General features: G+C 43.7%; 1 protein-coding gene across 3 annotated transcripts in view; it reads left to right on the top strand.

Moving 5' to 3' along the window:
- The first annotated feature begins 7,324 nt into the window (after positions 1-7,324).
- Positions 7,325-17,472, top strand: part of Cpne8 (copine 8) — a 187,679-nt gene continuing 177,531 nt past the window's right edge. Inside the window, exon 1 of one of the 3 annotated variants that reach the window (XM_029469851.1) lies at positions 7,325-7,599. Coding sequence is in view for 2 of the 3 variants with exons in the window: in XM_021183655.2 (XP_021039314.1) it covers positions 7,502-7,599 (98 nt within the window). In the remaining variant the exon portion in view is untranslated. Of the gene's footprint in view, positions 7,600-8,312; positions 8,376-17,472 lie in introns of those variants that run through there. The other 2 variants (XM_021183655.2, XM_029469850.1) reach the window with 2 other exon arrangements.

Genomic DNA, 17,472 nt, shown 5'->3' with positions numbered 1-17,472 from the left:
TGCATTTGTTTGTCTCCTTAATGTTGGGGCAGCGGTTGATGCCATCTTGCCTAAGCCCTATCCTCATGTGCAGTGTTCAGTGAGGCACTGGCACGGAGAGGTTTGCACGGAGAACACTGGGTTTTCACAGAGAATACCAGGCTTTCCAGCTGACTGGGCCTGCCCTCAGACACCACTCAGACTGGGCAGTGCCGACTTAGACAATGAGTGACTGTTCTTTTCCCTGCCCAATTCATTGTCTTCGCTGTGGGAATTAGCAAAAGCCAAGAATCATAAGAACTATTAAGATAACTGAAAACAAGGACTGCCTTCTTTATGCTTTCTCTATTTTTTTTTCCCTTTCCTTATCTTGTTGTAGGAAGCAGAGCCATCACAGAACACACAGCCTGGCTCAGTACAGGACAAGCTTGTCACAGGGTAAAACGAGGAACTTTCTTGTCTGTTTTGCAGATTTCTTAATAGATGTCTAAAATATGAGAAAAAAAGATAATCAGGAGTTTTTCTTTCTTTGTTTAATTTTAACCTTTCTTGAACTTTACTGGACTGTTGTAAGTAATTTCACAAGCATGCCCACTCTTGGTGCCTTGCCAGGTAAAATGGGAATGTTTCTCCACCTTGTAAGTCAGCTCCGTCACACTAGCTCTCTCCTACCCTGGACTGTGGCGCTGTTTTGGCACCTCGGGGAAATTCTCGAAGCTTCTACTTTGAAAAAGAGGAAAGCTAGCCTCCATGCTGAGGGAAAGCACAAGGGAGACTCCCCCAAGTAAGGAGAAATCACAGAACAGCGGCATGACTGAAGGATCTGAGCCTTCAAGGTATCTAGTGCAGTTAGCCTTGAGCTGGCTGTGCTCAGCCGTGAAGGTGGCTCCATCCTTCCCATGGAGCAGAAACACAGCCTCCTCAAGCTTAGCCAAATTTCAGACACAAAGCATCATGTAGAAGAAACCACTGCTTTTTGTGTGACTACGTTTGGGAATGGTGTGTTACACTGTGAAAGGAAATAAAACTTGAGACATGTGATTCATGTAATTTATGTCAAATAGCCCAAAGAGTTGTTTGTGAGCTTTAAAACCTGGGGCTGAGAACATAGCAGAACAGGCCAGGACATGCCTGGGCAGGCCCGTCATTACATGTGCTGACTGGCCTAGTGCCTCCCTATCTCCCACCATTCTGACAGTCTGTTGATGTTTAAATGGACCAATCATGTGAAACCGTGCCAATTCCTCAACCAGCCCCACCCCTTTTCTATAAAACCCCCTAGCTTCCAAGCCTCGGGGTCGAAACCACTGTCTCCTGCGTGAGATATGTTTCCAACCGGAGCTCCGCCATTATGGCTCCACCATGTGGTCGACACCTCTGTCTCCTGCGGGAGATATGTGTGGCCCGGAGCTCCGTCATTTAACTACCTCATGCTTTTACATCAAGATGGTCGTCTGGTCTGTTCGTGATTCTTGGGTGCATGCTGAACGGGAATTGAGTGGGGGTTTCCCCACTAGGTTCTTTCAACTGGAAGAGATATTTTAGAATTGATTTTAACATCTTAGTCATTGAGACGTTGGTGAAATGTAAGAAGGGTAAGACTGTGACGTTTGTTCACAGAGGAAACTTGACGTTGAAAGCCTCAGTGCATATACTATATCCGAATCTTAAATATCATCTAAGTTCCTGTTGATTGAATCCATTTTGTGTGACTCAGATACTAATGGTCATCAGGTCCACAGAGAAGGAATGCATTCAGAGGCTCCTTCCCTCTTTCCTCTCTCTCTCTCTCTCTCTCTCTCTCTTGTTCTTTCTTCTCTTTTCTTAAGACAGAACTTCACTATGCAGCCCTAGCTAGCCTGGAGTGTGCTATGTAGACAAGGGTGGACCCAGATTCACAAAGATCCATCTGCCTCTACATCTGAGAACTGGGATTAAAAAAATCTTGCCTTGCCAGGCAGTGGTGGTGCACGCCTTTAATCCCAGCACTCGGGAGGCAGAGGCAGGCGGATTTCTGAGTTTGAGGCCAACCTGGTCTACAGAGTGAGTTCCAGGACAGCCAGGGTGACACAGAGAAACCCTGTCTTGGGGGAAAAAAAAAAAGAAAAAAAGAAAAAAAAAAGAAAAGAAAGTTGTCTTCCAACCTCCATACATTTCAGAATATGCACACACAATATATGAAATAAAAAATTCTTAAAAAAGATCTTGCCTTGCCAGAGGATGTATGTCATTTATCTCCATCATCCATCACAGAGGCTTCAATGTACTCCCTTTTCCAACATTAAACAGCCAGTTCTTTGCTCCTGATGCTTTACTTTATGCTAAGATGTGCCTTCTTCAAGCAGGCCAAGGTACTGACAAAACAACTGTCCACAGAGGTCGGATGATGACTTGGTTTTTCAATTTCCCAAGGACGTTTTCAAGTCAAGTCTACAGCAATGCTGGAGGCTCTGACTTGTCTTAGAGTTGTGTGGCCGTTAAGGCAACAGACAAATTCTCAATGGATGAAACTATAGTTTGAAGAACTGCTGAATTTGCTAAGCTCAACATGGCCTTGGTGGGGACATAGTGACATGGTTCCTGCCTCTCGGACAGGGCACTGGTGTGAGCCTCCCCGAGCATGTGTCAATGACTGCTGTGAGCATAAGGCTTGTTTGTGTAATAATGTACATGTTTTCTGCACCCAGTACTAGCAGTAGAGGACTCTTTCCTTCCAAGGAATGTCCACCCTGATAGGGTTAATGACTCCATGATAATTAGGAACAGCACAGGTACTGGAGTCGAGGGTGTGGCTATGTCTCAGATAAATGGTAAACACTGAGACCTTCAGGACAGCCCTGAGGGCTGTGGGAAAGAACTCTAAATACATGTGTTTGAAAATATATAATTTCTCAACTATGCAAAAAATAAGGTGGTAATATGAATTATATGAGGGGCTTCATGAATCTGAAGAAACAAAGCTGCTTTATGAGCCAAACAGACAATTGCTAAGGAAGGAGATAAAGGGGTGGGAGGACTCACCCAGCTAAGTTTTCTGTTTATGGTTATAAAGGCAGATGGATTCCTGAGTTGAGGGTCAGCCTGGGACTGAGCAAGGTTGGGCCCAGGTGCGGTGAAATGGTGGTTTCACGGCGGGGTCCCATTTAGCTAGTTTATAATCTGTGTTTAACTAAGGTAGACTGACCTCTGAATTCTTTTAGAATGTTAAGAAAAAGTGTATGTTTGTTGTCTTCTAAGAATCGAGAGCTGAGGTCAGGAGATGCTGATTCATAAGATAATCGAAAGGAAACCTGGAGTCAATGACTGGATTGATGTGTAAAATAAAATACTAGACCTGGGTTCTGCAGGCGATGAGCCATCCAGAAATTTTTTTTAGGATTAAAAAGGGAGAAGTGTTCAGAGAACTCACACACACACACACACACACACACACACACACACACACACGGCATGGACAGAGAGATGTTCAGAGAGAAGGCAGCACATAGAGAGAAGCAGCCTGGAAAAGCTGTATCAAGCAGAACTCAAGCTGTCAGCTTGGACCCATGATTTGACTTTTCCCTGCTCCCAGACACCCCTGTCTCAGAACCGCTCTCCCAGCCAAGGCTGGTTCTTGGCATCAATTTGTCTTGCATATTCTGTCTGAGCTGAGCATTATCCTCCAGGTAAGGCAGTGGAAGCTGGCCTGATGCTCCTGGATGCTCTCTCAAGCAAGAACTAGCTCGATGGAGCACATCCCTTCCTGCTGCTCTCTTGCTATTTGTGGGGTTTTCCCCTTTCTTTCTGTTCTCCTCATCTTACTGCATCTTTCCCCCACTAGCTTCTCCTTATCTTATTTTATCAACACATGCTCCTAAAATAATGGATAATGACACGTAATCAAAGACATGGCAGAAATGGAATGATTCAATTGATATAATCCCTATATGATGGTTGGTATATGCTTGGGCACTGTTAGTAGGTGTGGCCATTGTGGTCCTGGGCTTTGGTACCTTCATTTTAGCTGCCTGGAAGTCAGTATTCTGCTAACAGCCTTCAGATTAAGATGTAGAACTCTCAACTTCTCCTGCACCAGGCCTGTCTGGATGCTACCCTGCTCCCACCTTGATGATAATGGACTGAGCTTCTGAACCTGTAAGCCAGCCCCAATTTAATGTTGTCCTTCTAAGAGTTGCCTTGGTCATGGTGTCTGTTCACAGCAGTAAAAACCCTAACTAAGACACCCTACAAGGTCCTTATCTGCTCATTTATTTCCTCTTTCAGATCTAACAGTGTCCAATGCCGAGGGGGACATCCAGGCAGTGTTTGCCAAATGACTGCTCTGGTGAATAATTCATCTTTGCTTTTAGCACATCACAAGGCTACACATATTGTTTACCTGAATGCGTTTTAACACATGCTGTTAGTACATTTTCTAAAGAAAAGCACAGGTAGAAAAGCTAAAGTTCACACTGATACATTTATTTTTAATGATTGTAGTTCTGTGCTCGGGTCGGATTTATTAATGGGAAGCTGTACTCCACATATTCTTTGCTCTATCATCGAAGCTTGCCTCTGTAGGCTATGCTCATTAGTATTGAGGTTACACAATCGGCATGGAATTAACATTTCCACCCAGTGTTTACCTTTCCTAAGGTTGAGGCAATATGGCCACAAACTGGCAGGCTTCAAACAATGGAGCTTGCTCTCACAGAACTGAAAGTTGTAAGCCTGACTGACACCCAGGGCCACACTCTCTCCAAAGTGTCAAGTGTGAACTCCTGCTCTGTCAGAGGTTGCATCTGTCTAGAGTTCCCCAGGAGTGTACAGAGCAGCTTCAGCCTCTGCCTCACTGTGCTTCCTCCAGTCTCTTCCTATGGTACCAACAATTCAAACCTGACACATATTAAGGAAGGCCTAAAAAACATGGCAAATTGTACAGTGTTTCCGGTCAGAAGATGAATTCTGCTAAGATGCCAGTTCCTCTCTATTAGGGACGATGTCTAGGATAAACATAAGCTCAATTAAAAATTTAGGAATTTTTATAGACATTGTCAAGGTGAATCTGAATTCTGTGAGGAAAATACAAACATTTTAAAGTGGCCCAACTCTTTTGAAAGGAATCATTTTTAATCAGTACCCAATTAAAAATATTCTGTTGCCGTAGTAGTTAAGACACTCTGATTCTGGTTTAAACAGAGACAAACAGGTCAACAGAACAAGGCAGTGTCCAAGGGTGAACTTATTTGTTATGTTGATTTTTTTGGCAAAGATTACTTTAAGATAATTTTTAAACATTCTTTAAAAGAAGCCATAGACCCAAATGTAAATTCTGAAACTAAAATTACAAGAAGAAAACAAAATATATTTTTATATATGTATATATATATATGTATATGTATATATATATATATATATATATATATATATGGGCCAAGGGTTTTTAGCATTGACATGGGCNTATATATATATATATATATATATATATATATGGGCCAAGGGTTTTTAGCATTGACATGGGCATAAACTAAACCAAAACAGCAAACAAAAAAATTGTCATAGATAAAATTGGCCATCATATATTACTTTAGGATAGAAAATAGTAAAACTATTTTCTAAAAACAATTCAGTAATTTCTTAAGAAATTACGTGTACTCTTCCACTTTCATCTGGCTATTCTATTTCTACTTGCCCATTGTGATGAAAGCTTACGCCCACAAAAGACCGATATGCCAGCATTCACAGCAGTCTCGTATGTAATAGCCCAAACCCAGGAGCAAGTACATTGTTCATCAAGATGAGTGGGTGACCAATTTGTGGCAAGTCTCTAAAAGTGAAAGATCATTCACTATTGATGCACCTGCTATCGCAGATGAAACTGCAAAGAATTTTACAGACGGAAAGAAACCGGGTTAAGCATGGAGCGTGCCATATTCTGTGGTATTTAAGTTAAAGATGAAGTGTTGTTTTAATGGCGAAAGCAGGGATTGATTACAAAAGAGACAAGAAGCTTTTGGGGCGAGGGAATGGATTATTATTTTGGTATGGTGATGGTTTAGCTGGTAGATACTGATTGTAATCCATCAGAGGGCACACTTTAAATACCTGCATGCTATTGTGCATGTAAATAAATGCATTGAGATACACACACATATGGACATCGATAAAGTGGAAAATTCGGAGAAGGCCTCTGGGTTGAGCACTAAAGTCCTTACCTTTTATTTCTTCAGGAGGTGCCTGCAAAATAAAATTCTAGTTAGCTTAAAAAAAAAAAAAAAAACCCTCTAGACCTCCTCCACCAAATCAATTTCAGGCATCAATAAGAGAGTTTGAGGGAAAATTCTAGTCATCGGCTGCAGTTTAATTTGTGATAGGAGGAAGAGAAAGAAAAACAGAACTGGTGGATTTAAGGGGTGGTGAAGGGAGGGCGGGGCGACCAGGGAAAGCAAACAAGACCAAAGTGACGCAAACACTTGGGGCAGGGAAGAGCGGCAAGCATCTGCACTCTATTTCCCCTGAAGCCACACAGATTCTAAGGGAGCGGCTCCAAGTGGATTAAAATAACCACAAGGGAGACCAGTTACAAGCCCAGGTTCTCCAGGTGAGCCAGGGCTATAGCCAGCCACGCTCCCTCCTGAGACTGGGCGCACTGCTCTCCATCGCCCCCTGGCGGCTATCGTCAGAAGACCTGCAGTGACGCCTTGGGTCAGGTGTGCGCAGGAAAGTGGGGGTTGCCCGGCAAGCTGCGGCGGCGCCCCGCGTCTTGCCCACTCCCAGTCGCGCCGCCAGGAATCTATTTGCTAAACTCCCCGGTCACCCGAGCTGCTCATCTGCTTTACGCTGTCCTGCTTTCAGGTCTTGAAGAGCAGGATTGAGGAGAAGGAGCTAGATTATAAGTTATTATTACGACCTCCCGGGCCTCAGGGCAGAAATCCCTGCGGTTTGGCAAGTGCGTTGCAAGGCGCCGATCTTGCCTTAAGGAGACCCTCGCCTAAAAGTTGCAGGGGATGGCAGACGCATTGAAACCTCCTCTCTTATAACGCTACGATTGTCCCAACAGCGTCCACTCCACCCAAGCTTGCCCCATAGATTGGCACGCCCCTCTGCACCAGGAGTCAAAGGCTGGAGGCCACATCAGTCCAGTAGCCTGAAGTGGGGAGCATATCAGCTGGGGCGGGGGGCAATCACCGGCGCCCTGGGCTCTCCCACTAGACGGCGCGGTGTCTGTCCGGGTCACCTACTGTCTCTGCGCCCTACGCCCAGAGCCCCGGAGCTGCAGACCCAGTCACCGCCCGGGGGCTGCCCCAGGGCAGGAGCAGCCCGGAGCGCCACTTGGGAGACCGAGGCGGCTTTGCCAGGACTGGCTCGGTCGCCGGATTCGCGACGAGGTCCGCCTCCTCCCTCCCCTTCCCGCGCCGCCTCCGCCTCCTTCCTCTGCCTCCACCCTCACCCCTTCCCGTCGGTGCGGAGCTCGGCGAGCAGCGCTCAGCCCGCCGCAGCTTGGATGTGGGCTCGGGACAAGTGATCCGCTCCTCCGCTCGAGATGGACAGCCGCTACACCAGCGCCACGGGCATCGGGGACTTGAACCAGCTGAGTGCGGCCATCCCCGCCACACGAGTGGAGGTGTCGGTGTCCTGCAGGTGAGGACGCGGCTCTCTTTTCTTCCTTCCATCCGAGCTTGGTGGCACTTGGCTAGCGCTCCAGGTACCACGAGGCTTGGCGCTGGTGAGAAGTTGCATGCTGAGCGGGGGACTAGTTGTGGTACTGGCGGCTGAGGTTACCTTCCCCCACCCCCCACCCCGAGGGTCAAATGACACAGAACTGGGGGCGAGAGTGGTGGGCTTTGGGGCTGAGTCTTTTTTTTTTTTTCTTTCTTTCTTTCTTTCTTTCTTTCTTTCTTTCTTTCTTTCTTTCTTTCTTTCTGGGAAATGTTGTGAAAGTTGGCAAAGCTGTGACTCAGCTACAGTAACCCTAGCCGCCGCCCACTTCGCAACCTTTTTAAAAATTATTTATTTATTTATTTTAAACAACCGCAATCAGGGCCAGAGGTTCAGTGATGACGGGAACTGAAGGGTCAGTCCTGCCAAGAGCGCGCGTGATGCTGCGCACCTTGGCCAGGGACTCCCTCCGCCAGGCGTCTGGGAAGCCAAGCAGTGGGCTCAGCTCCAGTTCCACAGCTTCCTCCTCCCCACTCACTTCCTGGAACCATCCAGCTTCCTTACCCTCCACCCTTCCGGGACGTTTACCCTAGGCCTGTAGCGGTTCCAGGTTCAGTCTTCCTGGCAGAGGCTTACCTAAGAATTGAGAAGTCACGACTTATTTTCTGCCCGCCGGTAGACATCAGAATGCTTTCAGCAACTCTCAAGGACTGCCAGTTTCAGACTCCCTTCCTGATGCTCCCTGGGCCAGATCCTCAGTAAGTTAGGTAGAATAGCTGCGCTGCCCCAGTTTTGGGGAATTAGATGGTCGGCTATATTAAGAATACTACATTGCACGTACCCAGGTGCCCACTTCCAGGCTGAATACTCCCTTTTACTGTTCTCGTTGGAAAACTTCACTCCTACCCCTCTACGCCCCGTGTTTTTAAATGCCCTCGCATGTTCTTAGCCTTTCTGTAAGGAAAGATCGTTGTGACTTTAATAAGCATGAGTGATTTTTGTTGTAAACAAACCCTGAAGTTTTAATGCCTCTAAAACATAGGTTCTCAGCTTTCTTAATGCTGTGACCATTTAATACAGTTTCCCATGTATTGGTGACTCCCCCCCCATGTTAAAATTATTTTTGTTGCTGCTTTATAGCTGTATTTTTGCTACGGTTACAAATCCTAATGTAAATATCTGTGTTTTCTGATGGCCCTAGGTGAGCCCCGTGAAAGGGTCATGTGACTCACAGAGGGGTCGTGACCCACAGGTTGAACATTCCTGCCCTGAAACTAAAGTTTCTTGGAAATTCAAGTTTTAGCACCCATTCCCCAAGTGGTCATGTTCTTTGGTGGGGGAAAACCCTGGGGTAACATAGGATTTGCTCTGATTCACCTCAGAATGTGAAAGTTCATGACATCAGACACAAGCCCTGGGGTTATTGGGGTAACTGCTTTGAATGCAACACTAGGCTCCTTCCAGTTTGCAGCTGCCTGGCAGACTCCTGTGGCACAATTTGTAGGTGAATCTCTTCTCTCTGAAGCTGGCTTTAATATTAGGTGACTGTTACCTAACACTGGATAACACAGTGGGCAGTGGGTGGGCAGGAATTCCACTATCTCAGCATCTTTTAGAGGTCTGTCATTTGTTTGAAATCCTGCAGCATCTGGAGGACCCTAAACAGACAAGGCACATCAACTCTGAATAGCCTATAGTTCCTTCGGAGTGAGGTGAGATAGTCCTGGTCTCCTGTACCAACCCTGCTAATGCTTTGCTGTAGGTATGCTGGGATCCTGAAGTGCACTGGCTTAAACCAGTTTGTTTTAGCTTCCTACTCAAGCCCCTGGTGTCTTTCTTCTATCTGGGGTTACTTTTTGGAACTTAAAAAAAAAGTTTCAAATAGGGAAAAAAAAATCGGAAAATCATAAAGAGAAAGGAACACTTAGTATCAAGTATTTCTAATAAGCTTGTCCAGGCCGAGTCTATTATTTGAGTTGTCTAGGTTCAATTCATTGTGTGTTTCTTACTAAACTGGAATGTAATTTCTACTTTTGGGCACGAGTACTTGACAACTTGATAGCTTCAGGCAAGTTCATTTCCTTTCTGTGGTGTTGAGAACTCTTGCCACCTTAGGAGGTGGTATCATTTGAACTCCGACGTCAGCGTCCTGGGTGCTAATTCTGACCCTGTGATTTACTATTATTACCTGAAAACTGGTTTTTATTATTTGTCTAAGCTTGTTACCATACGTGGCAGTGCTAGCTAGGAAATAAAAACTCTGCACTGTTAGGATACAATGTCTTAAACTATGCGCTACTGTTGTGATACAAAGTCTTAGGCATGGTTATTGTGGCTATCATGAAACAGCAGGACTTGGGAAAAGGGTTTGTTTGTTTGGCTTAATAGCACAAGAACTCAAGCAAGGCAGGAACCTGGAGGCAGGAGCTGATGCAGAGGCCATAGAGGAGTGTTGCTTACTGGCTTGTTTCCCATGGCTTGCTCAGCCTGTTTTCTTTCCTACAGAACTCGGGAGTATGAACCCAGGCATGGTACCACCCACAATAGGCTGGGCCCTCCCCCATCAATCACTAATTAAGAAAACATCCTATAGTTGGGTATTATGGCAGCATTATCTCAGTTGAGGTTGCCTCTTTTCAGATAACTTGAGCTGGTGTCAAGTTGACATAAGACTAGCCAGGACATGCAGAGAGTGGCACTCGGAGTTCTGCTAACAGAGTTCTGTAACTACTCTATTTTAACCTTCGTAAGCCAGTTAAGGAAAAGAGAGCTAGCTGTTCCCAGAGCACGTAGTTTCCCTGGATGGTGGTGAGGCGTTCACTTAGCAATAAGGTAGAACTGAGAGCCTCTCAGTCTTGCTGTAGGAAGGCAGGGCAAGCATATTCCCTGCCTAGTTAGTTGTCTGAGAGAGCTCTGATCGCTGCTGATACTTCAAAAACAGCGTACAATGGAACCCCCTTTGATAACCACCTTCCTCTGCTCCCTATAATCAAAAGACCCATCGTCACTTTGGGAAGGAAAGAAAGGTAACAGTTGAAGCCAGGAGCCAAATATAGCTCTTTCTACGGATCAAATATCTGAGTGTCTTTTATACACACAGGAATTAAACCGTGCTTCACGAGTAGTGCGAAATGCTGTCACCTCTGAGATCATGACATGTGACTGACAGATAAACATTATATAAGATAGTAACCTCGAATAAAAGTTAGCACTAAGGCTTCTTCGGCTGGTGCTGGGACAGGCCATTGTGGAACTTAGTACTCAACATATGTGACAGAAGGATGGAAGATGGAGGGTGGACTGTAACAGATCCAGGCAGATGCGCCTGGATTGGAGAGATGACAGCATCAATTTTAGTGGCTGTAAACTTGTTAGTGATGAAGACCCCATATGGTTATAGTTACCTGAAGGCAAACTCACAAGTTTTGACTTCTCTTCTACCCATTATCTAGCTCTGTCTGTGTTTACATTTCTTAATTAATTTGTAGATTTTTAAAGATTTTTAAGTTACCTGATTAACTGAACTTCCATGAAGCTGAAATGATACAACTCCAGCTAACCTGGATTTCTGATTTCATCCTGAAAACACATGTAAACAGATGCTAACACTGATGGGAAAAAAATTCGCAGTTATTAATCACTTTCCCCAGAGTATTTGTCTCAATATTTTAGTGATATTTTTTGTCACAATTTTAGTGATTTTTGTCATTTTCTCTGGGCTATCCAGCCTCTGGTTCCTGACCCTCCAGGCGCTGTCTGGGATCAACGCCCTCTAGTGACTTGGGTCTCAAGCTGGACCAGTCATTGGTTGGCCACTCCCATAATTTCCACTTCACCTTTATCCAGCACATCTTGTAGGCAGGACCAAATGGAGGTCACAGGTTTTGTGGCTGGTTTGTGTCCCAGACCTTCCACTGGAATCCTTGCCTGGTTCTGAGAAGTTAGTTTATTGATGGTAAGTGTAGACAGAGTGCAGCATGACACACTTTTGGTCTTTCCACGTCAGCTCTCAAGTTCAGGATCAAGCTGGATGATCCTATCAATTACTCCCAGAACGGTAGCTATATTGGTTTTAAACACCAACATGGAAGGAAGCTGAAATGTTTTGAGGATGCACATCATGGGAAGCATCCTAAAAGCTGGACCTGACCGTAGTTTCCTTGTCTCGAACCAATTCTCCCATGAATTGTCTGAATATAGCATAACAAACCTAGGCTTATCATCTATCAAGCCACCTGGCAAATAAATATGGCAACAAAATTTGATCCAGAGTTCCAAACCACACCAGCTGATCATCCTGGGCTTGACTGTTCTGGAACTCACTTTGTTGACCAGGCTGGCCTCGAACTCAGAACTCTGCCTGCCTCTGCCTTCCAAGTGCTGGGATTAAAGGCATGTGCCACCACCACCTGGCTCGTTCCCTCTTCTTAATTAGATTTTTATTTGGTCTCAAGACTGAGGTCAAATGTCATCTTCTTTCAGGACGCCTTTCTTAAGCTGGAGTTTTCTGTACTCCTCCCACAGTTGGTTCTCACAACTTATCAGATAGGTATGCCTCAATTCTTGAACACAATGTAACAATGTGACATCCACTGTGACTCTTGCTGTCGTATTCTGAGTGGCTAGTAAACACGCCAGGCTTAAATGAGATCATCTGGTGTTTGAGAGGGTTCCTACTATAGACTCCTGGGCTCCACAGCAGATCTACTGAGACATCTCTGGGAATGTGATGCTGGGCTCTACTCCCACAAGTTCCCGTGTGCTGGTTCTATACTCCAAAACTTGCAGGCTTGCTGATCAAATAACCCCGACTAAGCAGAGATAGCGGCATGCTGATTACAACTGATTTTTATGCTAGAATTTCCATCCAAAGCACTTTTCTAGGCTTTGGGAAATGGAGGGAAGTGCAATCAAATTCAAGTCTTAGTGAGTTTGTCTCTTAAATTAGAAAGGTATGTTCGAGAATTTAAAAATAGTCTTGAGAGAAGTCCAGAGAGCAGCACTTATAAGAGGGTGGGTTTTCAAGTCAAGGCTGGTCCTCATATTTAAGTCGGTTCAGTTCGTTTGCTTTGCTTAAAGCATTTTGTCCTGGGGCTGTCAATTTTTGGTTTATTACTTCCTTGTGCAGGGCAGAGCCAGTCTTGAGCTTCCCGTCTTTCTCTGACACTAACTCTGCTCCTTGATGAGACCTTGCAATAAACTGAAGTTAAATAGAAGGGAATCTCACACTTGCCATGTGCAAAGTAGCTAAGTCATAATCTATGTTTTGTAAACCAGGCAATACTTTTAAATAGACAATTACACTGCTATAACACAATGATATTAATACATAACTTTTTAATAATTTGATCTAACACATGTATAGACAGGATGACATGGTATTATTTGATGCAGTGATTTATCTTGGAGGTTTCTTTTTGTTTGTTTGTATGTTTCTACTTTTATATTCAATAGGGTTTCCCCATGCAAATGTTATAGTCTAGGCTGGCCTGAAACGTGTGATCCTTCTACCTCAACTCTGCATGCTGGGATGATAGACTTAAAGCACTAGGCCTGACCTGGATTTATTTTCAATAACAATGAAGAAGAAATAAAAGGGCAAAGTACTGTATTAACATATAGTTATAAACTGTTACTTTTCCTTGCTCAATTTAACTTGGTTGACATAACACACATTGCTGTCTATAAGGTCCTACCTAATTTGAATGTCTCTGGGATTTTAAATAATAATAATAACAATATTTATTATTATTATTGTTGTTGTTGTTGTTGTTCAGGAGGCATGAGCATTCCATGGCATGTATGTGGATGTCAGAGTTCTAGCTCGTGACAGTCTCTCCTGCCACTGTGGGTTCCAGCAATCAAATGCAGGTTGTATATATAGCTTGTGTGGCAAGTGCTTTTTTTTTTACCTGCTCAGCTTTCTTGCTATCCCTGTCTGAGAAATTTTTAGAACGATATTACGGTAGGTTATTTCTAGAACCAAGCCCTGGCTGTTTCAAAGTTCTTGTTTAACTCAATCATCTCCCAAAACAAGGTGAGATTGTACTGTGGTGGATCTAGATTTTCCTCTCAAGAGGAGTCTAGCCGGTTCTGTTCATCTTCGACCTGATCACCGTTCGATATTAATAAATCGCGATATTCTTCCCGCAGCTTACTTCTGAGTGGGCTTGTCATGTGTCAAGTAAACAGAGCTTCCAGTGGAGATAGCAAATGGAGTCAATCTTGTGGGCTAACTTTGCTCATTTGTTAACGAGTTCTGGCTGCCTGAAGTTGTTTCTGGAGGAATTCAGAGGGAAGCAGGAGGTTTCATGAAAGAGAGAATTGAAGTGAACCAAGGCTATCTGGTGTGCATATGCTATTTTTCTGTCTCAGGGTCCTTGATCTACTGTGTTTTATACACTTTACAGTCCAGGAATATTCTTTTAAAACCAGTCTACCAGATCCTGGGACTCTGGAGTCTGCTGCCTCCTTTCTATCTATACTTAGACCCCTCTGGCTCAGGCAGTAGTCATTTGCTTTTAGCATTGGGCATGGTAGGACAACCTGTGGGTGAATAAGTCTGGAGGATGGCTGGTTTTGTTTGCTGGATGGTGATCAGGGTTCTTCCCATCAGCCATTACCTTTCAATCTCACTTGGACTTAGAATCTCCAGCTTTCTGAGTGTCTGAAAACCTTGCCTTGTGGCTTGCCTGTCATCTATGTAGGTCCACAGAGTGTGGTAATTCAGTGGACCGTTCTTTGAATTCTAATACTACCCTCACATTTTATTTTTTTTTGTGACTTAATATTATTTGCATTTTTGCATGTATTTTTCCATGACCAATTTTTTTTCTTTTTTTCTTTTTTATTGGATATTTTCTTTATTCACATTTCAAATGTTATCTCCTTTCCCAGTTCCCCCCCTCCCAGAAACCCCCTATCCCATCCTCCCTTCCCCCTCCTTCTATGAGGGTGTTCCTCCACCCACCCACTCCCACCTCCCCACCCTCGATTCCCCTACACTGGGGCATCTATCGAGCCTTCATAGGACCAAGGACCTCTCCTCCCATTGATGCACGACAAGGCCATACTCTGCTACATATGCAGCTGGAGCCATGTGTACTCTTTTGTTGATGGCTTGGCCCCTGGAAGCTCTGGGGTGTCTGGTTGGTTGATATTGTTGTTCTTCCTATGGGGTTGCAAACCCCTTCAACTCCTCCAGTCTTTTCTCTAACTCCTGTATTGGGGACCCCATGCTCAGTTCAATGGTTGGCTGTGAGCACCTGCCTCTGTATTTGTAAGGCTCTGGCAGGGCCTCTCAGGAGCAACCATATCAGGCCCCTTTCAACATGTACTTCTTGGCATCCACAATAGTGCCTGGGTTTGGTAATTGTATATGGGATGAATCCCCAGTTAGGACAGTTCCTGGTTGACCTTTCCTTCATCTCTGCTCTACACTTTATATCCATATTTGCTCCTGTGTGTATTTTGTTCTCCTTCTAAAAAGGACCAAAGCAACCACACTTTGGTCTTCCTTCTTGAGCTTCATGTGGTCTGTGAATTGTATCTTGGTTATTTGGAGCTTTTGGGCTAATATATGCCTGTCAGTGAGTGTATACCATGTGTGTTCTTTTGTGATTGGGTTTCCTCACTCAGGATATTTTCTAATCCCATCTATTTGCCCAAGAATTTCATGAATTCATTGTTTTTAATAGCTGAGTAGTACTCCATTGTGTAAATGTACCACATTTTCTGTATCCATTCCTCTGTTGAGGGATATCTGGGTTCTTTCCAGCTTCTGGCTATTATAAATAAGGCTGCTATGAACATAGTGGACAATGTGTTCTTGTTATATGTTGGAGCATCTTCTGGGTATATGCCCAGGAGTGATATTCCTGGGTCCTCAGGTAGTACTATGCCCAGTTTTCTGAAGAACTACCAAACTGATTTCCAGAGTGGTTGTACCAGCTTGCAATCCCACCAGCAGTGGAGGAGTGCTCCTCTTTCTCCACATCTGCTGTCACCTGAGTTTTTGATTTTAGTCATTCTGACTGGTATGAGGTAGAATATCAGAGTCGTTTTGATTTGCATTTCCCTGATGACTGAGGATGTTGAACATTTCTTTAGGTGCTTCTAGGCCATTCAATATTAAAGTTTCTTTTATGAATGTGGGTGCCCTTGCATTTGGAGTGTAGATGTTCAGAAATGAGAGTTCATCTTGGTAGATTTTTCCTTTGACCAGTATGAAGTGTCCTTCCTTATCCTTTTTGATAACTTTTGGTTGAAAGTCAATTTTATTCGATATTAGAACGGCTACTCCAGCTTGTTTCTTGGGACCATTTGCTTGGAAATTTGTTTTCCAGCCTTTTACTCTGAGGTAGTATCTGTCTTTGTCATTGATGTGTGTTTCCTGTATGCAGCAAAATGCTGGGTCCTGTTTACATATCCAGTCTATTAGTCTATGTTTTTTTGTGTGTTTGTTTGTTTGTTTTTTTGTTTTGAGACAGGGTTTCTCTATGTAGCCCTGGTTGTGTTGGAACTCACTCTGTAGACTAGGCTGGCCTCAACTCAGAGATCCGCCTGCCTCTGCCTCCCAAGTGCTGGGATTAAAGGCGTGCGCCACCACGCCCGCCTTAAGTCTATGTGTTTTTATTGGGGAATTGAGTCCACTGATGTTAAGAGATATTTAGGAAAAGTGATTGCTACTTTCTGTAATTTTTGTTGTTAGAGGTGGAATTATGTTTGTGTGGCTATCTTCTTTTAGGTTTGTTGAAAGATTTTACTTTCTTGCTTTTTCTAGGGTGTAATTTCCCTTCTTGTGTTGGTGTTTTCCATTTATTATCCTTTGTAGGGCTGGATTTGTGGAAAGATATTGTGTAAATTTGGTTTTGTCATGGAATATCTTGTTTTCTCCATCTATAACTGAGAGTTTTGTTGGGTAATTGAGTTTTAGTCTGGGCTGGCATTTATGTACTCATAGGGTCTCTATGACATCTGCCCAGGGTCTTCTAGATTTCATAGTCTGTGGTGAGAAGTCTGGTGTGATTCTAATAGGTCTGCCTTTATATGTTACTTGACCTTTTCCCCTTACTGCTTTTAATATTCTTTCTTTGTTTAATGCATTTGGTGTTTTGATTATCATGTGATGGGTAGAATTTTCTTTTCTGGTCCAGTCTATTTGGAGTTCTGTACGCTTCTGGTATGTTCATGGGTATCTCTTTCTTTAGGTTTGGGAAGTTTTCTTCTGTAATTTTGTTGAAGATATTTACTGGCCCTTTAAGTTGGGAATCTTAGCTCTCTTCTATACCTATTATCCTTAGGTTTGGTCTTACTGTGTCCTGGATTTCCTGGATGTTTTGTGTTAGGAGCTTTTTGCATTTTGCATTTTCTTTGACTGTTGTTTCCATGACCAATTTTAAAAACACATGTTTTATTACTATAAAATCTAGCTTTGTGTTTTGTGTGTAAACATTTCATCATGCTTGTGATTAATGGATATGTTGGAAAATGACCTTTTCTGTCCATGGATCACAATCTTAAAATTTCAGTGTAAACAGTGCAAAACATGAATGTAAACCCATTTTACCACAGATTTTAATGAAAGAATAATTTTTAATCCAGCTAATATAACACTCTTCTAGGTTTAATTTTCTTTCTTTCTTTCTCTCTTTCTTTCTTTCTTTCTTTCTTTCTTTCTTTCTTTCTTTCTTTTTTCTTTTTTTCTTTCTTTTGTTTTTTTTTTTTTTGGTTTTTCGAGGCAGGATTTCTCTGGGTAGCTCTGGCTGTCCTGGAACTTACTCTGTAGACCAGGCTGACCTTGAACTCAGAAATCCTCCTGCCTCTGCCTCTGCCTCTGCCTCTGCCTCTGCCTCT

The sequence above is a fragment of the Mus caroli genome, chromosome 15 (genome assembly GCF_900094665.2).
Source record: "Mus caroli chromosome 15, CAROLI_EIJ_v1.1, whole genome shotgun sequence".
Lineage (NCBI taxonomy): Eukaryota > Metazoa > Chordata > Mammalia > Rodentia > Muridae > Mus > Mus caroli.
The sequence above is the reverse complement of the archived record's forward strand: the minus strand, read 5'-3'. Positions and strand labels throughout refer to the sequence as shown.